Raw genomic sequence first — 22,325 nt, 5'->3', positions numbered from 1 at the left:
ATGATACAGTCCGTGTGATTGAAGTGTAATGACAGGCTTGTGATACACTGTTCAGCTGCCTCCCTTTGTGAGGCCTGATTACAGGGGAGATGACAAGAACTGGGTCTCTCCTGCATTATTGAGCCAGTGTATACCTACCTCTTTCATTTGTCAAGCACTGACACACATTGCAGAAATGTCTACCTGACAACAAAGGGAATGCTCGTCAATTTCATTCTGAATAAATTTGATGATTGTGCATTACTGGCGTATTTATGGGAGTTGAAAACGATGATGTGGCAGTTTTTTCATCTTGATTATTCCAGGAATAATTTGATTTTATAAGATGTGACAGATATTCTTTGATGTTTTACAAGTTGTGTGTTTGGAAGTCATAATGCACAATTTTTACAAAAATCCCCTTCACAATTTAAAAATATTTCATAGATTAATTCAAGATATGACTAACAAAACATTGAAAATATTGTATTTTGTGGGCAAAGAAAGTCAGATTTTGTAACTTTGATATTGCATGTGTTTAGCCTACATTGTGTAAGGGAAACATGGTTGTTAATTTCTGACATGTATGAGTCCAGTTTGACATGTACCAGCAGCAGAGAGAGATGGAACTGCCAGTTGTTTTCCATGTATTTACAGACCATTTGATCTGAGTCATTGCCAGCCATGGAAATAATGCAATTGGCTCATGATTAGAAAATAAACAAGAAATTTTGTTTGTTTTGCAAGCTCCCAAGGGTGGACCTTGTAAGAGAAATTTATTTGAAATAAAAGCAATGTTACACTTGTTTAACATCAGAATTTTTTTCAGTAAACGGAAAGGGTTATCATGGTGGCTTTGAAACAATCCACAGGGACATGCTTGTACAAGAGACAATCAGCTCGGAGGTTAAGGCTGTAACAGAATTATCATTGTTAATGATGTAATGATATTTCAGCTTTCTGAATTATAAATGGGAATCCATGCCTTTTATAAATGTTTTGATAATAAATTCTTGAGTTTTAAAGCTTTCTTGAATTAATTTTTAACTGTTTCACTTGAGCAATGACTTCAGTTGCTGATACTGACCAAGGACGTAGTGAGGTTCTGATGGGCTATAGATGTGATACTTTGATAAATGAAATAAGTGAGTGAGTTAATATTTAGCGTCACATCGGCAATATTGCAGTCATATTGTGACGATAAAGGAAATAAATAACTGGAATGATGTTTGTTGTATTAGTTCCAAACACTAATATTTTCATTGATTTATATATTACTTTCTACCTTAACATTTTAAGTTTCTGAATATTTGATTAGAGCATTTTAAGTTGGGTTTGAAGCTGTTTTAGTCATATCACTGTGGGTCTATTAATTAATGTCTGAGTAAAGCATGCTGTATATCACTAGTCTCTGAGACCTGTGAAGATCTGGGTTAGAACTGATCTTCAGCAACCCATGCTTGTGTTAAGAGGCAACTAACAGGATTGGGTCTTCAGGCTCGCTTACTTGGTTGACACATGTCATCGTATCCTAATTGTGTAGATGGATGCTCATGCTCTTCATCACTGGATTATCTGGTCTAGACTCGATTATTTACAGAACGTCGCCATATCCCTTGAATATTGCTGAGTGTGGCGTAAAACTAAACTCACTCACTCACTAGTCTCTGAGTTTGTTGCATTTTCTGTCAGTTTTATACGGTTCCATGCAATTTGTAGCAGACATAAGCATTGAGAACTGGTTCAGAATTATAGATCTGGTTGACATATACAGGTCAAACAGTTTTTCACTTGTCCTCAGTACAGTTTAGTTGTCTCAGGCTAGCAGGCTAGCTTGAATTTAATCAAATACAGATGAGAACCATCCTTCTTCAAAGCTGTTTGAATCCATTTCTTAGTTACTTGACTAACATCAACATCAGTTGAATTCCTTCATGGTGGGGATATTCGGTGTCATTTCCATTACAACCAACTATACTTGACTGTTTATGATGTAAAAACGAGGGCCGTCTCGCTATGCAGATATTTTGTGTGCATCACTGTTGTAGTGTGAATCAGGGCGCAGACAGTAATGCATCAGCAAAACGTAAAATAACATGAAATGTGCAGATATGTACATCTGTTGATAATACTTCCAGTATTTTATTGCCCAAAAAATGATATTTTCTGATTACCAAATCATTATCTATGGAACATGAAACTTATATTATATACATACGTGATATTTTCAGCACAACTTATTGCATACATTTATAAAATATTGTCGTTTTTGTTATTTAGAATGAGACTGTATATAAATGACAAGGTTTGGCATGGTTGGTGCGATATTTAAGAAATATATGTTTTTAGACTGGGGAATTGCGAGACAGACATGGAATTTATGTAGTAGGTGAGATGAGGAAAGAACGTCTCCGTAGGATGGCTCTGTCTGCACCATTTGATAGGAATGAACACAACTGTTTTTGCCAGGTTTTGAAATGTTACTCGGCAGAATAAATGGAAGCACATTTCATCCTCAGAAGTATGCAACAAGCTTTTATCTGACATTATAAGTAAGTCGATAAGGAAGTGAAAGTTACCTCATCACTGATCTTTAGACTACTGTATTAGCTATGATATGAGCACCAGGCACTTAAAAATTGTGGAAAGGAGGTGTTTCTTAAAGCCGTTCACAACAACTAAACTTGCTCTCAGAGATCAAGGGATAATGAATTAACTTTTTTTTATGTTTCTATTGACAGTTTGTAATTCGTAAGTTGGTTGTTTAATGCTGCACTCAGCAATATTCCAACTATTTGGTAGTCTACACAGAAACATGCAGCCTTCTCAGTCTCAGCAAGGGTCGGTCAAAATGATAAGGAATGGGTTAGACCTTGGTCATGGTGCTTAAAACAGTGAATATGGTAACTGTAATACTCGACTAATGTAAACACGTTTTGATTGGAGGAATGTGTCATGTTAAACACCTGGTGTCATCTCTGATCCTGTCCAAATTAATCTGTTTTGTTTGAAAATCAAGACTAGTGTTCACCTTTTACATTATTTTAGGAATTTATGCTCATGATTTTTGTGATCTATATTTAGACTTATATTGTCATTATAATTATTTTCAGATTTGAAAAAAGCGCTTTCAGCGGGAGCCAATGAGCATGAATGTGGAGATTGAATCATCGGCTGAGTTGCAGTGTTTGCCGCCAGATGGGAAGCCATTGCCACAGGTATGGTAAAATCAGAATCAGAGAAACATGTAAGGAAACGTGTCTTGAACTTCATATAACATTTTCTACTTAAAGACGCATTACTTTGGTTTATATGCTGAAACGTGAAATATTTCAGGAAGGATTAAGGGAACATTAAGGTATATTCACAGACTTTATTTTGAACATTAATATGATCAGACCAAACAGTTCTTCTACAGATATTGTTAATAGATTTTAAAACAATGGAGTATGTTTTGATATAGAGATATGGTATCTGTAGATGTCTGGAAGGCAGACAAACATTCGCCATTCAGAGTCACATGGGAAACGGCTCCAGACATGGGGTTTTGATGGAAATTTTTACAAAACATAAACCTTCCTTCCTGTCTAAACTGGTTGAGATCAAAGTGAAAATATTCCTAGTTGAGAGATTGACTAGGGGTCTTCAGAGTTGAACATGCAGGGTAGATGTTATCTGGAGCAGAATCCAGTCAGTATGGAAGACCAAGTCTTGACTGTGGGAAACAGAAAGAGAATATGTTGTGCAGATGTGAGGGCAGATTGGGCTTCTCTGCTCTTTATGGAGCCTTATACTATTGTAATTCTTGTCTGTCCCTCTCCTGCATTCTTCTTTTAATTATTTTGCATATTTGTCTTGGAGCAGAATCATAAATCTTATCAAGACCCAGCACAAACACACCATCTTGCCTCTCAATCAGGCCTCTAGCTTTTATGCCGTCTGCAAGTTAACTGTGGCGATGATGTAGTAAAACGATGTTCATGATGCATCCTCTCTGTGTGTTCAGACTGACGTATTACCACACAGCAGCCCATCTGCAGCCCGGGGTCCTTAGTCATACCTTTACTGCAAGAATCTGGAAAATACTCCCGGAATCAATTAGGAAAAATATTTCCCAGCTACGGGTCAATGAGTTCGGGATCAAAATTAATTTCTTTATGATTAAAGAGTATGTTTTTTAGTGGTATAGGCCTAGACATCATTTGGAGATGACACAGTGCCTCTCTGTATTATCTTTGGAATTTGGCTGAGATTTTACAGCCATAGGAAAAGGGAAGTCTTTGCCGACAATCCTACACTTTGTTCTGATGGAGGGAACATACAAGATCCATGGGGACGTCGTTCCACCTTGTATTGCTAGTACATGAACCAGCCCTTACACTCCATCTTGCCCCAACAAGGGAGTGGTCAGCTGATTATTCTCTACTACGTCTCCTCAATAACCTCTCATTCTTCGCTTATCTTATGCTCCTCAGTAAACACAATCTCACTCTCGCATCTCACTCAAAATTTATCAAACGGAATTAAGACAAAGTTGTAGGAAAGTCACAATAAACCTAAAATGCTACATTAGTTTAAAAAAAAAGTCTGTGTGTTGAATTTCCTGTATTCAAATATCAACTCTCAAGTTATAGATTTGTCTATCGTCGAAAATAGTGCTCTTAAGCTTTATTGTGCTTGGATGAAAGGAAGTTTTCATGTACATGATTCTGAATATCTGTATTCAATATAGTGGGAGACATTGTGTTTGTTGAAAAGTTTTCACAGTAATTACTATGCTGTTTCTAAATGTACAAACATAGAATTCTCTGGCAAAAGAATCAATTAAATAATTTTAAAAATTGTGTGTTTTTTTTTTTCTTGGCTCCAGCAAGTTAATCGGTAAACTGAAAAATTATAAAAGATTATTACTCAATGCCTTTCAGGGACCTATCATGGATATAGTTGATGGATGAAGATATCTATTATTCATGCATATACAAATGATCTGATGTTTAAAAAACTGTGTCAGATTGCTGGCGACTTCTTTGTGTGATGTGTTTTGTTGTGATTATCAGTTGAAAATTGAACATTATGTAAAGGGAAGTTTGGACACACTTGGTAGTGTTGTATCAGGCTTGTAATTACAGTTTGGTCTGAGAACAATTTCAGGCTAACCAAACCCTGTGAATGGGATGGAAAGCATTTTGCTGTTTAAATATTGTGACAAGTCTCGCAGTTAATCTGTGATTCCCGGTGATCACTCTGAAATAGTCGCTGGTATGAATTAGAAACACCCTGTCATGAAACAGCATGCTCTCTTGTGACTTTCACAGCAATGACATAGTATGGATGTTGTGTTTAGATTGACTACGTAGGGTTCCTCTTTGCAACAAAGCTAATATGCAAGGCGAGAAATAAAAAAAAACTTCATTAAAGCAGCACTAATGATGGACTATATCTTCACATAAAAATAAATAATTGTTTTGGTTATCTTTTGTTAAGCAAAGAGCATCAGTCAGAAAACAATAATAATGATTAATTAAACCCTTACAAGTCTTTTCATATTTTTCTTTGTGCAAATATTTTTATGGCTTGTGAGTCACATCACTATGTTTTATTGCTCCGAGTGTCCTCCCCAGCTAGAGCTAGTTTGGAATTAGCAAGGAAACAATAGGATATTGCAAAGTTTCGCTCCCTCGTAAAATGGGGTAGCTCACTAGCTGTTGTGTTTTACTTGGCTAAGGGTATAAAAACTCCGGGATGATGCGTGTTTTAAGCTTTGATGAAGCTCTTGATGACAAGATGACAGATTGGCTTGACAGGAGTACATTCTACACAACTAATGGAAACTAATCGGAATTTTTTGTGCAAAAACAAATGTGTGACAATGTAAGTTTCAAGTTCAGATTTCTTGAAAATTTGGTAAGAAATATTGTTTTTATGATATGCTTAAAATGAAACTGATGAAGTTGAAATATTTGAAAAATAATATTTGTGATTTGAATTTTATGAAACATTTGAAAGTTTTAGTGGTTATCTGTATGAGGTTATTGAAACCTTGCATTTTAGGAAGTGAACTTTCCACCATTTTAGTCTGTTGTAGAGCAGTTTTTGTTTTGCTAATTTGTTTTAAAGAGAATATTCTAGTTTAGTCTTCTGCCGAATTGATCCAGAATCTTGAAATTCCCTGCTCCAGCAGTTAGTCCTGGAACCAAAAAACACATAAGTCAGTTTGGAATTAGTTGTAAACTAAACATGCTGAAATTGTTCAAATCTTTGCACAAGGTACAAGTTTGTACTGAACACAATGAGTAATCGTGACTGTTTGCCAGTGTTAATGATGTGGGCGGTAAGCTTTGCTTTCAATTCCCACGTTGATCTTATACAAGGTTTGGAACGTAGATATACACACATCACATACAGCCTACCCCTTCTCTCCCACACAGTTCCCTCATCTAACCCCCATCTAACCCCCTGTCTAACTCCAAATGAGCCATTGGTCTGGGGTTTGGGGATTCAGGTGGTGAGTGATGTTGGGCTTAGAACAGGCATTAACTGCCTTCAATGTTTAAAAGTTACTCAAAGCACAAACATCAATGTCAGTCGTCAATTCGCACCCTCCCCCTAGCTTACCTTGATAATTAACGACCAGGTGCACAGGTAGATGTGTTCGTTCCCATAGTATACAATACAGAATTTCATAGGTAACTTATGAAGTGTCCATCAGCCGTAACATAAGTGTCGTATGGCCATAATTACATTACAATAGGTCGTATCAAATGCCGTGTAAAACGCTACCTTCTTCATTCACCTGTCCTAATGATATTTTGGAATCCAGGTGTGTATTGTCCTGCCCCTTGTGATAAATACCTGGCTGTTACAACCGTCAGGTAGAAGACAGGCGAAATGTCGATTGATCAGTGATCATGGTGGAAGGATTGATAGTAGACGTTGGATACCACTGTGATGGAAGACATGAAAGAAAATATTCATTATTGGAAAACTGATATTTTGGCTAGGATTCCAAGATTAGAATGTGTTAAAACCGTGTATCATAATGGATTCTGCAGTCTTTGTAGCTTGATCGTAGTATTGTGTGGAGAGAAGGGGCACAGAGATTATCTGATATTCATCTATGGTTCATACTAAGATAACAAGTTTCTATGAATATTTTCATTGAACACTGAAAGATGCAACCTCAGAAATTTTTATGGTTATATTGTAAGTTCAGTGTAAAAATTAATAATCACCTTTAATATGTTAAAACCAAACTAGTAGAACACTGTAGCAAGTGCTTTAAGTATAAAATCATTTAAGTGATTTTTCTAGTAACACCTAACCGAGATCAGTACAGTGTGATTAAATGTTAATTCAAGTTAAACTTGCACAAGAATACCACACAGATAACTTTTACAAAAATAGGGCTTAAGAATTATTTTATCAAATTGTGTGGGCCGTAAATTTAATTCTGTTTTTAAATTTTGAGATATGGCTTGATATCTTAACAGAAATATGACAGTATGTGTCCATAAATATTCCCTCAAAAACATGCCCGAGATTGAAAAGTATGTTTGTTGGACAGGCCTCAGTGTGGCTTGAGGCAGAAGTGGAGATAAATATAAGCTATCTTCTTTATTTATTTCTTTGACACTTCCTTTCTAAATTTAAACATTAAAAATGATAGATAATTCTGAAATGTAGTTCAAAGAGAATATAAAATATTCTTACAACCAATGTTGATTGAGTCATTTCAGGTTCACTGCCAAGATGTTATATGTAAGTACCATTAGGAAGGTAGTTGTTCAATCTATTCAAAAATTATTCTTCTTGAGATGAAAAACAGCTTCCTCAATTCATGCAAACCAAGTGAAAATGAGATATTAACATGCATTACCATTCTCCCAAAACGTTAATGGTTTGAATAACTTCATCTTTTCCCACTTTACCATGTATTTTTTCTACATTGTTTAAATACTAGTTGTAGAGAAATAGGCTTAGCAATGATCCCCATGTACATTTCAATCCCTTCATGTTGAGCATTCATGGGTAAGTTAAAAATCCCCATTCATTGTGAAGGAAATAAAAGCCTTTCACAGTGGGTATGAGATTCAAATAGGGTGCCCTGGTGATAAGCATATCTAACAACAAGTTTTCTTTTTCTTCTCTGAATGGACAAATATTGGATGAGGAGATTCCATTTGACATGATGAATGGATCATATTGGTGGAAAATATGTTTTAAAAATTTTGAGCTAAGTGACATATATTTATAGGCAGATATTATGGAACGTTTAATGGCATGGGTTTTGCGTTTATGTTTAGTCCTGTGGAGAATATCATTTCAACCTCTCAAATGGCTGATAAAGGCAGCCATTTTAGTAATTCATCTGTAATAGCTCAGGAAATAATGAAAAGAAGAAAATATTATTTGATATCAAAGTGAGTACTTTCCTGAACACTTATGAACTTCTTTTTGAATGACAAATGTTTTGCAGTGTATTGCTGCTGAATTTGTCTACCTTCTCTCTTGTTTCCATTTAAATGTTTCCCTTTACTACTGTGTGTTCCGAGCTAATGTGTCAGTTCAAGTTTGCTACTCAGAGACTGTTGGAATTTTCTAAGGTGGCTGGTTAAAAAAACCCCTAGATTTATTTGCCTGAAAAACGGAGAAAATTGAACCTCTTAAAATAATTTTAGCACCACATTTGGTCCCTTAGACCAACATTTCCTCAATCTAATCCATTTCCCATCCAATCTCCCCTGTACAAAACTGATGTGTGTGTGTCATGTTGGGCTGGCAGCTGGGACAGGAGGAACAGGTGTGGTGGGCACCCCTGACAGATACACGCCTTACATTGGAGAAAGTTACCAATAAACTTGAAAACACAAACTTTATTTGGCAAGAATCATGCAGCCAGTTCACTTTTTATCTTCCTAATACACAACTGGTGATACTTAATTGCACTTCATAAAATTACTTAAAAGGATATATTTTTTATAATGTGTTACCCAAATCTAAATGTGGACAACGTCAAAATCGGTGAATTGGTTTTAAAGGTTGTAAAATCTTTCAAGCTTTAAGGGAAATTTTGAAATGGAAGTTGAACTTTGAAATATGAATGTATAGTTTCACTATTAGTTACTGATGACCCATGCTACAGTCTGTACTAGTTAGGTACTTCATACATTGTTTAATACATGAATCGTTTATAGAATGTCAGTACAATGTTAAGAGCTTTCAGGAAAACTTTAAATTGATGATATTGTTTTTCAATTGTTTACTGAGAATCCCTGCTATGAAAACCCACATTTAATCACATGCCAAAGTAAGTTTAACATCTATTAAGGAGTTAATTGTGTACTTGACCCCTGGTGTTTTGCTGATACCACAGATTTTTCTGATAATGTCCGAAGTCAGTGTCAACAAGACTACACCCCAGGAATTAATTGAAGTTAATTCCAGTTCCAGTGTTAGCCCTGGCCCCTGCCCTAACAGGTGTATGTTTCAGTTGCAATATACCTATATCAATAAGTAAATGATATGGCTAGCGAGGCCAGGGGTATGACTTGTTAAATCTTTGTATGGTCACACCTGGATTAGGTGATAAGTGGTTTCAAAATACTCCTCTGACGTTTCCAAATGGAAACAGAAAACCAACAAACACCTTGAATTTAGAATATTTTTCATTTGGCAAGTTTGAAATATATTTATAATATTTGAGGGTATAAAAAAATATACATGCTTTTTGTTTGTAATCAACACCAACAGAAGAAACGTCGTTTATAAGTAATTATGTGTATCAAAGAAAGAAATATTGATGCCTACAATACGCTGCTTAAACACAAATCTCTTGAGTTTTTAGTGAAGTGTATTTAATCTATTCAAAGGAGAGAAGTAGACAACAATGCTTTATACTTTCAATAACAGAAAGATAATAATGGCTTACTTTAGAGATATATTATCAAAGTGTCATTAAGAAAGTAGTGTGGCTTTTGTACTTACAGCAATGATTCAATGCTTTGAGCACAGTCAGTAGAGTGCATATGATGTTTACATAAACAAGTGTAAACGGTTAATTTGGTAAGAGCTTGTGTACTTCACTTAAAAGCAGCTGAGCTTGTAAGAAAAATAAAATGGTTGCAATTTCAAGAGTTCAGTAATTGGATGTAGGCAGGTTCGAATTGCAACTCGTATCTGCTGTAAAGCAAATAATAATTCAGACTTGTAATAGGACCTCACAAGTTTTCATAAGCTTTTGTTGAAAGCAATTAATCCGTCATTATCCTTATGAGATCTGTGAAGAGAGAAAGCAGTGAAAAGACCTTGTTTATAAGGTGAAATTGAAGCCAAAGGCTTTTTCAACTAAGAACACTTTCATGATGTAATACTGTAATCACAGTTTGCCATTTCAAAGTTACAGACAGCTGATGCACATCAAGGTCGCAGTTAAGGGTCATTCATTTTTGATAAAAGAAATATGAAACGTGCCTACAAATTTTGAAATCATTTTTAAGACATGGGACTTATTTTGAAGGGGCATTCTTTTGATATTGTGCACCTCATTGTTACTGGCTGAGAATTAAGGAGTAAGTTAGGGTTTGGGTGGTATTTGCAGAGAGTTTATGTGCAGGTGTAGGTTGTGCCAGGGTGTTGAAGCAGTGGGGTGTGATATTAATGGAGTGAGGGAAGGGACTGTCAGAAGTGATGACTGACTAGAAGTAGATGTATTGGAGAGAGTTGTGTTTGGCATTGTTTTGACCAGTGTCTCAGCATTATATGGTATGTGAACCCACAGTTATACAGGGCATATCCATTACCATTTTGGTTAAGGATGCAGTAGGGTAGCCTTGTGGTTGAAGTGTGTGTTTGTTCTTCACACTGAAAAAACAGGTTTGATTCCCTGCATGGGTAGATTTCTGCTGTCCCTCTCCCCCCCCCTGAACATTGGTAACTATTTACATATTTAGGTGAAAACTTACATAAGCTGCATTGGTGCTGACAAACCAATGGTCATTATCAGGGATTCAAACCCACAATCATGGGGTAATGGTTTTAGATGGCTGAGCCAACCATGCCCCCTAAACATATGGAGATGGTTTCTGTTGAATAATTGATCAGTCTATGATTAAGTAATTTACATAAGGGTAATTGGATTTGTGATTTCGGAAACCCATTTACTGAAGACATGTTGAATTGTTCCTGAGGGAATCGGTAGCAGACAGTTATATTGATATAGCTAAGATTTATTTATCATCACATATCTTGGGAATTGTCAAACAAGCTAGACATAAAAAATGGTTTAAAAACACTTGCAGGTTACTGTCTACATCATCTGTTCTTATCTGAAAATATCAGTAATGTAATGAATCTGAAGTTATGTGATTTACATTATTATGTTTTATTTAAACTCTTAAGAAAATAATAATTTAGAAATATCTTGTAAATGGAATAGCTAATATTTTTAACACAGAAATTAAATGTTTAAGTGAGTGAGTATGGTTTGACACTGCTGTTAGCAATATTCCAACAATATCATGGCAGGGGACTCCAGAAATGGGCTTCACACATTGTACCCATGTGGGGAATCAAACCTGGGTCTTCCACGTGATGAGCAAACACTTTAACCACTAGGCTACCCCATCGCTATTAAATGCTACAAAAATCAAATATATGAACTACTGAGATTATATTGAGCTATTGAGGAGAATATAACATGTGTACATATGATCAATAATGGTGGGTGAGATATAAATTCTGTTGAAATAAGTTATTTTATTCACATTACGATGCTTTGGGGAAAGAAACAATGAAATCTCAAATCAGTAGAAGATGTATTTTTCTTATAAATGGTCCCCTTTAACACTGCTCCCAGACTGTGTGAGGACGAATATATTGGCCATTGAGACGATTGGTTGAAACAGTTGGAGATCAATAATGTTTGGCATGGAGTAAGTAGACAAAGTTGTGGAAATAATTCAATTTGTCTGGGGTCCTTTGAGACTATAAGTGTGACATTTAGTAGATTTAATTAATCTTGTTGATCTTGCAGGTTTTTTGGCTGAAAGACGGGATACAGATCAACACGAAGGAAATGAATTTCATCATATCGAGCGAAGGCAGCCTGCTCATCAGCCAGGCTCGCCTTAAAGACACGGGCAACTATACTTGTGGTGCCAACAATCCTGCAAGTCGGCGCCTCAGTGAATCCGCCGTATTAACCGTCTATGGTAAGACACCCTGAAACCTGGCTTAGAACTCTTATGGAATTATCAAACTCCGAAAATATAATTATATGTCCCCAACTGTCACATCTTTGTCGTGTTTTATCACCACTAATTGACTTTGTGAGACTTTTTGTCTGTCCACCATTTTCATTTACAGCTGACCAAGACTGTGATCAAATTCTGCAGTGCTAATTAACAAGAGTCGTTGAACACGTGGCTCATTTTGATCCCATTATTCCTGTATCCTCAACATCAGCATCCTAGAAGACATTGTTATCTGCATGATCCAGATAAAAAACTGATGCTTTTAGTTAAAAGGTTTCTTTGTAAATCCTTTAAATAGATTCTTTTGAAATTTGAAGCTACTTCAAACATGTCTGAGTGACAATTAGTATGTAAAACATCAGAATCAGTCAACTATTTGTAGCAAACATTCTTCTACTTGGCGACAAATTATTTCCGCATGAAAAACACATTTGTCAATTTTATCATATCTTGGGTGGAAAGTTTTAAAGCAAAAGTATTCTTTTTTTACTGTTTGTATTCTGTAATTCTATTAAGGAATATTTATTTTTCATTATTTATTTTTTCATTCCTTTATTCTGAACTGTGGTGTGAAAGATTTATAACTGAGTGTAAATAATGTCAACTTGTTGAGTGAAGTTAATGAAAACTATAAAATTGGAAAATGTTTACCAAATCTTGAAATCGACACTGGAATAATTCCCCCCAAGTATGTTGCTTCTCCTCGGCTCAACACCATTACTGTCACGAACATTGAATGATACGTTTAATCCACATTCTGCCACAGAAAGTGAAATTACTGGAATTTTTTGCCTTCCATTGTTTACAAAACAGAAGAGATAAATTGCGTCATGTGACGCCTCAGCTTGTCCGAGTGTGTTCATGTTCAAGGGCCAAAACTGATAAAAAGGCGAAAAAAGCCTTGGTGATGTATTTTGGCAATATAGAGCCTAGCATTTATCATGAATTTGTTTATAAGTGAGACTTAACCAGAGATGGCTAAAGGGTGATAGCAAAACACAGGCTATGGGTGGTGACCAAGCTCACCGAAAACCTTAATCTTGCCTGTCAGGTTTTTTAGTATTTCCTATGAAATATGTTATCATAATCTGCAGTAAAAGATGGATTCTGTGTGAACAATCTTTGAAACGGAGGAAAGACTCAAGACTCAGGGGGTACAAAGATTATCAATTGTTTTCCTTATTTGAGGTTCGGATGTGAAATTTGTGTAAACATGGGTGTTTGATACTGTAGTTTGTAAGAGCGTTGAGAGGTGGCAGTTCCCACTTTGGTGAAAGGAAAACATGTGAGATAGGGAGCTTTATCATGTTTATACCACCCTTTGTGACTGATGGAGAACACTGGGGGAGTGGTTAGTGCAGTGAACTGTCACACTTAATAACTTGGTTCTATTCTAAAAACATAGAGTCTAGTTTGGGCGTACCTAGTCATAATTCTCTAAAAGATGTTTAAAACCAATATTTACTCAGTTACCTTACCTGACATATGTAACGTATCTGAATATATCTACCAAATGAACCTAATGCTTTTCAGAAGCTATTACATGGAACTTGGATATGTGTAGATAAATCATGGTTCCTCTCATGGTAATGTGTCTTATTTATGTTAATGTTTATGAGTATTTAAATTTGTGGTCTTAATGGTAATGGGGAGTAAGTGAGTTTCAGTAAGGGAAAAGATGGGTACTCAGTGGGTGATGTGTTTTCTTCTGGACGCAGATATGGTTTGATTCCTGAAATAAGTACACCCAAGCGGTGAGGTAGCAGCAAGAGAGACATAAACTGTCTACATTTTGAAATTCACTTATTTCTTCACAGTGAATGGTGGCTGGTCAACATGGAGTTCATGGACAGATTGTTCAGCAAAGTGTGGCAAGGGCAAGCAACGTCGTACCCGCACCTGCACCAACCCTGCCCCCCTGAACGGCAGCAACATCTGTGGTGGGGAAGCTGTACAGCAGAGTTCCTGCACTGCCATTTGTCCAGGTGAGAATGCGACGTCCTCCATAGCTGCCTAGTTTAACTCGATAGTTAGGAGTGTGTCTGTTCTAGCTTCATTTCCATATAGTTTGTATCCCGTTGGGGACAGCGTCAAGTTGTAGGAGTTACTTAAGAGAATGGCTCTCTGGTTTGGAGATGATGCAAACCCTAACACAAGTATCTCCCTATAGTCTTCAAGACGATCAAAACTGACGGTGACATGTGGCAACTGAGATATAATTATGCCATGATGTTTTAATATTATTGCTGCCATTAAAGAATGTATTCTTCAAACAAAAAGAGCTGAATGTCATTAAGAAAGGTTCAACTTATAAACACTGTCTAATGATGTAATTGTCTGCATCCAGTTGTGCCTATCAATAGATCATTTTACATAATTATCAATTGTAAGATCAATTATAGGTTGTGGACCAAGCCTCTTCCCTAGTTTAGTGCCATTACTTGTAAATAGCTGTAATCATCGATGGTGGGGTCAATTAGTTTCAACTCATTTTGCAATAAAAAATATGCAACAAAACATGCACTTTAAAAAGAAATGCAAAACAATAAAACTGTTACCAGGCAACATGATATAAACATAAAATTAACTCATCAAAATGCTTAATCTGATAATCCAGGTATTAGATATGTGATGGTTTCTGCCTGAACCCCGCCTCCAGTGATTTATCAATCAATCAATATGTCTCAAATCAGGTTACATAGTACCATTTCCCTAAGGTTAGAAAGTAGGTAATTAATTATGCAGCATCCAAACTGCATACTTGTAAACAGACCCAGACCAATGCTCACCAGTGGTTATCAACAGTGCATTCATATATAATCAATCATAAGAACTGACTTAACGAAAACAAAATATTAAAAAAAACCTCATAAATAATTTGTTTGTGAAAGTACAGCGATAACATGATATCTAACTAACCAATGGTGTGCCTGCACCAGAAATGAACTCAGTTGTCTGCCAAGCAGTATATTTTGGTGCAGTGATAAGAGCTGCATTACTGATGTGGGCCCTGTGTTGTCCTCCTGTCAATATCCCATCCTGAAACTGTTTGTTCCTAACAGACTGAGGGTAGTTTGACTTATGGGAAGATAATAGTTTAAAAAATTCAAGGTTATTTTGCATTTGTATTTTCTTGAGAGGATTACTTGATAATCTATATGAAAAACTAGTTATCAGGATAATGCGAGTCAGAAATTTAAACAAAATGGCACTTTGTTAAAATGTTTACACTAGATTTTTGCTTTTTATGTAATTAAACGCAGGAAACCTTTTCTCTAGTGAATACATGCAAATGTAATGGAAAAATACAACATTTTGATGAAAAGATTATTTTGTGAGTTTAAAGAAATCTGTAGACTCCATGTTTAAAAGAAACAGATGTTTAAACATTTTCACTGCCTTGTCCTTGATGAATTTCAAACTTTGAGTGCTGCAACTTGAGAAGAGATAGTTTGGAGAGCCATTTAATTCTTTAACTCAAATGAAGATTTTTCAATTTACTTGCAAATTTTTTCAAAATCAAATTACTCTGACTGTATTTTTAACTAAAGATTTGATATCTTGAGAATTACTGACAGAATCCGTTGCATGTCGACGAACAATCACTTCATGTCCAGGGAATATGCAGACAAAAAAAATATGTCTGACACCTAACTGGCGCGCCATTCTGTAGCAGATCACAATCCTCAGGACTGAAACATTGCATCACAAGTGTCAAGAACAGGATAGCCACTTAGGAAAATTTTAGGTGAAAATGGAATCATTTGGCATGCTTGCAGGTTGTCCGACACGCTGACTACAGATTAAGTGTGAGGCTCCAACTTTCTGGCCTGCCATTTTGATCAGCTCCCAGAATGCACTGGGGTAGTCTTTGACAATACATCATTATAGTACATTATATGTATTCTGATTACATTCAGTTCACCACTTTCCTTCAAGATCTTGCAGAAACTAGTAACTAAAAATAGGTAATTAGGGTACACTGGTGACATCAAATAGTGTAGACATCTTTGTACTACTCTCCAAGCAACTAATTGTATCTTACTGTTTGCTTGAACAGATGAAAGTTTGGGGAAAGGTCACTACCTGATGTTTGTCTGGAAGCTTAGACACCCATCTGTTTTTCTTGAAATTCAGTGCATTAAAAGTAATTCACAAAGACCTTTTGAAACAAGAGTCAGAGCGATGCTGAATGAATTGTCCTACTGAAGTATTGTAACTGTCAAACAGTATCATAATATTAATGTTTTGCTGAAAAAGAAAAATGTCATAACATATACATTTTGAAATGGCAAAAAAATAAATTTGATTGATGACTGGCGTCACCTAAATGATTCATGGAGTATGCTAAATGATTCATGGAGTACGGGGGAAAGTAGGTAAACATTTTAAATGAAATTTGATGTAAGTAATATACATGTTGTTTAATAAATGTTCTACAAGAAAAGGCAGTCAGGGATGTTAGTGAAGATGTGGATAAATCTCTGTTAGGAATATCATGATATGTGTCCTCATGAAAGTATCATTTTTATTGGATATTTTCTAAACTAGGTCACATGATGTATGACTAATGCTAAGATGTATTTTCCGACTTCAAACTGAATCCAGCTTTCCTCCTTGGGACCTGAAATGTACATTTATCATCATTTAGTTTAAAACGATTTTGTGTGATTAATCCTTTCTGAAACACTAATTCACATTCTACTAATCACATATAAAAGCATGAAATTATATTTTTTTAGTTCAGGAGAGATACAATTTGCCATTCCTACCGAAATAATGTTTGCTTTAAAATCTGCAAATTATTAGTTTGAGATAATGGTAGTATGTAATATTTTCAATTTAGAATTGGAGTACAGGTGACCTTAGTTAACAGTAACCAACAATCTGCTAAATAATTGTTTAAAGTTTACTGTGTAAGTAAGTTTTCGTGTTATATTTGTTTTACATTCCTGTATCAATGTCAGTCCTGTCCATGGTTAATCTCTTATTATGGGCAATCAGTGTTACCCTCTCAGTAATATTCCAGCAATGTGATCTGTAAATAATCGATGTTGGACCAGACAAACCAGTGATTGGCATCATGAGCATCATACGAGGCACGTGGGATTTGATGACATGCTTCAACCAAGTCAGCATGTCCAGATATTTGTAAGACATATTTACACCTATCTGGTGCAAAGAAATAAAAGCCGAGTTCCGATGGGGCATGAACCCAAAAATGCATCATGGAATTTAGAGTGGCTTTTGGCGAGACTTCCATTAGCCATCCTACGTCCTTCATATTGTTTTGGATCTTCCCAGGAGGAAAAAGGCAATCTCCCCAAAACTTTCATGGGCTGAAATTTCAAGGTTCATATAAAAAGATTACTTTCCAATTGGCCTGCTTTCGGTGTTAGTTAAAGAAAACGAGGGCCAAGTAGAATGTTGTGTCTTGAACATGGTGTAAGCTTGCCCCTCGTCTAGACAGCAGTTCATGATGGAGCCACTACTAATATAGGTAATTGGTTGCTGATTTAATCACAGCCATATAAACCAAATTTCCCACAATGAGACGGATCCACTGATGGAAAGGGTTCTCCTTCAGACTCACAGACCTCAACATTTCCCTTCAATTTCCTGAACCTCTACTTCTGGTGCGCCTCCTGTTACCCAGTCCGTTCTTCATCTTCCCCATCTTGGTGCCCGCCCCCTCCTCATTCTTCCTGCCTCACCATTCCAGTGTTCCCCCATCCTCACTGACACATTATCTGTTGGCTATCAACATGTTATGTTCTCCCTCTCTATTCCTTCTCCCTCTCTAGCCCCAACCTTCCCTTGTTCCAATACCCTTTCCGTTCCCACTACTGCATCCACCCTTGTTTAATCCCTCACCCCTCTCACCCCACTTAGGGTCAACCCAACCTTTCCTTGTTCCCATACCCCTCTTCCCTTCCCCCTACTGCATCCACCCTTGTTTAATCCCTCACCCCTCACCCCACTGTGGGTCAACCCAACCTTCCCTTGTTCCCATACCCCTCTTCCCTTCCCCCTACTGCATCCACCCTTGTTTAATCCCTCACCCCATCTTTCTTTACCCCCATTCACCCCTTCCCCCACCTCCTTCTAAAGTAACCTTTAACAGCTGATAAAGATTCCATGGAGCCAAAGAAGATTTATTTGGAAATAATCACTCATTTTAATAGATTCTCTGAGAAATTTATTCAGTTAAGATTTAATCTTAATGAGTTAATTCAAACTTACTTCATACCCTCCAAATTTTAGAAGCCTATCAGATTTGGTTTGAATAAATTTGCTGATTTTTTTGGGCATATATTTAGGAGATGAGTAGCTTATGTTTATGAGAGATATCTCAGTTAAATACAATCAGCAGCCAAATCAGATATAAACTTACATGTCCAGGGTGAAATTTATGTGGAGCTGAAGTAAATTTCTATGTACACTTTTCAGAAAAAAGTAGAATTATTTGATATTCTAATTTGAGTGCACTGATCAGAGACATGTGGTGACCGTTGTGACCTGTTTAAACTTTAATCCGTCTAAATAAACACCCCCTTACTAGCATGCATTTGTTTGTTTACTCAGTATGATGAAACAAGACAAAATAAACAGTTTGCACCTTGAAACGCTGATGAAAGATAGTGGAGATTTTGAGTTCAATTCAGATTAAATTTATGGATTCCCATTTTCTCCATTCAAAGCAAATACATATATATTTATATTCACCGTACATTCTATTATTGTTGAAACTAAAAGTGATATATCTTACATAATTCAGTTCTTTGTTCTAGGGTGTTCACCTTTTGGTTTAAATTGTAATTAATGTGTAACATTTGTTAGAGTGAATAATTTGAATGGTGACATAATCGTTTATCGTAACAGTGTTACCGATTTCTCTCTTGGAGTGAAATTGATGAGATTGAGACAAGAATCATGTAATAGATGAACGATTCCTGGGATTAAGGTTTAATCAGCTTCATTTAATGAAATTACACTTGATAAATTAGCAAGGGTGTTAAGTTGAGTTAAATTTGAATGTAGAGCCCAAACCAAGCATCTGGGAAGACATATGTCATGGCCCTATGCGATAACTTGAAATGTCAAATGAAGATCTGAGTTTTTTACACTGAACTGAGATTAAACAAAGTCTTTGGGGAAATTTCAGGTGTGATGAGGGCATAATGATTTGTAATAAAATGTTAACATTATCTGTGAACTATTGATTTGTTAATAGTTTAACCATCTTTGACAGCTTGTGGAGATTTTTTAAACATATTCACAGAACCTTTGAGATAACAGAGGATGACTTAAAAGTTCAGTTTTTAAGTGTGACTGTTGCTTGGGAAAGGATGATATAGATTATACTTAGATTAAGTACTTATGATAAAGTCAATCTGTAAAAGAGATAATTTAAGACATTCAACACGACATAATGATTCTTATGTTTGTTGTATTGTAGCCATTAATGTAAAAAATCAGACAAAATCATGACAGTTCAAATGTTGCGTTTAAAAATGAATTTTTAAAAAAGAAATCTGATTATGTATTTGAAGTATTTAAATATTGTTTCAAGACTCAGTACTCCTTCACAATTAGGCATCTGACTTGTAATTTATTGTAAAATATCTGTAGTGTCCTGAAGTGTGAAGTTTCGTTGTTCCATACTCACCACTAGAAACTATTATCCTACACACATGAATTAATGTTGAAAAAACTTACAATACATTTTTGGTCCATATGGTACTAGCAGAAAAACCTGAGTTGCTGTTGATTATAAATTTTGATTTCAGAAAGATTGGGTTTTTGTTGTGCAAGTTTGTTGGTACTTTCAGGCTAATTTATATTTATTGTGAAATATTGTTCACAACTATACCACTTGTTGCATGGAATACACTTTTGACCACACAAAAATGTTGCATGTTTTGTGATGTGAGTACCACAAAGACAAGCCTGGGTTCTTCACACTTCAGGTAACTATGGAAACAGTGCTTGTAGCCAATTTAAGTTTCAGAAAGCCTTATTTTGAGGGAGCACTGTGACTTTATCATGTATTTTCCTTCACTCTCATTTGTACATTGTTATATCTCATTTTGATGTCATTAGTTTTGTTCCTTTGATATTTCACGGAGTTTTATAACATTTTTCATTGTTTTGCCCTTTAAAAGCACTGTTGTGAAGTTTTCTGTTGATTTTGGTTTGGCACCTCAACATCTCCATTTCTGTTCTGGTCTGTCCCTCCCCATCTGTAGCTACTGTCAGAGTCAACCCAACCACAGCGTCATCAAAACGGGGGGATTCTAATTCATACCTGTTGCAAAAACATTCCTGACAAAACGGATAATTCATTTCCAGAAACCTCATTGAAAATTTTATTGGACTTTTATTACGAACGAAATTGATTAAGATTAAACTTCAAATGTGCTTTTTATAGAGACAATTCTGCTCTATCAGTTCTAACTAACATTTCGCCTATTGGCAATATTTTGGAAATTAACACGATAATTTCTGTCGCCTAGCGTATTAACTTCGGCTCCCGTGTATTTTCTAGTTGATGGCTTATGGGCGCCTTGGTCGTCCTGGTCTACTTGTAGTCCCGATTGTATTCATCATCGTCGAAGGTCATGTGACAATCCCAAACCGACCAATGGCGGAGATTATTGCAATGGAAATGACCTTGACACCACAAACTGCACAGGGGGAATGTGCAGAGGTACTCGTTATTTTGTTGTCTTTTCTTTCCTCCTCTCTTTAGCATGTTTCTATGTCTCTGTATATGATAATTATTGCTTTGCCTTGTTTATAGTTATGAATTTCATACTTTGCTTTTAAATCACTCTTTGCATCTTGCCTTATTTAAAATCACAGTGCTCCCTTGAAGTAGAGACACATCATTTAAGATGTTTTGAACATTACCTAAAGGGCACATTTAATTATGCTTATTATGACCTATAAAACGCTTGTAAGTATTATAGACATTCTGTGATATTTGAGATGTTTTGTATTGATTTGACACTTCTTTATGCTTATTCTGCTGAATTGCCTTACTATGCTTCTGAATGTAAACCTACACCTAGGTGTTTGCCTTATGTTGCCTACAGTGACTCTATTACCTGAAAGCCTTGCCTTGAATGAGTTTCTCTGTAAGCATATAATTCTATGCCGACAAATATGCTCTGCATCCATCTTTCCTTGATTTACAGGTTTGAATCAAATATGCTGTAAACCAGACTTTAGAAGTAAATCTGACAAAACAACATTATAATATTAAAATGAACATATGCACTAAAACGTCCTTAGTGAGGTGAACTGATTTTTGACGGAAAAGATCAGTGTTGTAACACCTTAAGGTTTGAATATATACCAAGAAAAGAATGTATACCTGGAAAGAGTTTGTAAGTTGAAGTTTCACGTTTCATCTGAGTGGAGAAACCATCCAAACATGATAAGTTGTAAGAGCATATGTACCACGGATACTTTTCACAACCGTTATGGGCAGGGAAATCTTTGCTCGTGTACATCTTGTCCAAGTAAAGATGATTTTAAGATGACAGTTTGTAAGGAATATCACACTGGTTGATGGATATGTCTTTATCAGTTAATGGTTGTCGGTTATCGAAATGTATTGAGTTTGTGAACCTTAATGTGAAATTGTGCATTTATCAACATTTCCCAGCTGTCTTCAGTATTGTGTCTTCAGACAAATCCATCTTGTGATATTTTCTGATCTTGAACATGTTGATAAACAGGGATGTCCTGATCCACTATGGATGCAGTGATTAAGGAACATTTTTCATCTGATCAAAGTATCTTACCAACCTGTCACAAATATTTTTCCCAATGATAAATTGACTCATCAAGCTTGTTGTGCCATGATGGGCATGACAAGAGCCATCTTATCGGGAGACCCACCTGCCCCGAATTCTCAGTCTTTGACAGCCAAGTCTCAGGATAGAGGAAGTAGATTACAGATTATCTCCCTTGAATGTTCTGTAATCAACTTGAAGAATTATAAGCAGCTTAGAGATTAGTTTTGAAATGGGACTGGTAAAATATAAAAATAGGAGACATTTCAGTGGTTAGAATTAGTGTTTTTAA

At 35.9% G+C, this 22,325-nt stretch overlaps 1 protein-coding gene across 1 annotated transcript in view; it reads left to right on the top strand.

Annotated features, from left to right (window-relative positions):
• Positions 1 to 22,325, top strand: part of LOC124276348 (netrin receptor UNC5C-like) — a 73,785-nt gene that overhangs the window by 17,647 nt on the left and 33,813 nt on the right. Inside the window, exons 3-7 of the mRNA XM_046711992.1 lie at positions 2,721 to 2,730; positions 3,098 to 3,197; positions 12,011 to 12,188; positions 14,048 to 14,215; positions 20,779 to 20,940. Of these exons, the coding sequence (XP_046567948.1) occupies positions 2,721 to 2,730; positions 3,098 to 3,197; positions 12,011 to 12,188; positions 14,048 to 14,215; positions 20,779 to 20,940 (618 nt within the window). The remainder of the gene's footprint in view (positions 1 to 2,720; positions 2,731 to 3,097; positions 3,198 to 12,010; positions 12,189 to 14,047; positions 14,216 to 20,778; positions 20,941 to 22,325) is intronic.

This window comes from Haliotis rubra, unplaced genomic scaffold, assembly GCF_003918875.1.
Source record: "Haliotis rubra isolate DU_JTF1 unplaced genomic scaffold, ASM391887v1 Scf105, whole genome shotgun sequence".
In the NCBI taxonomy this organism is placed as follows: domain Eukaryota; kingdom Metazoa; phylum Mollusca; class Gastropoda; order Lepetellida; family Haliotidae; genus Haliotis; species Haliotis rubra.
This window is presented reverse-complemented; position numbering and strand designations above follow the sequence as displayed.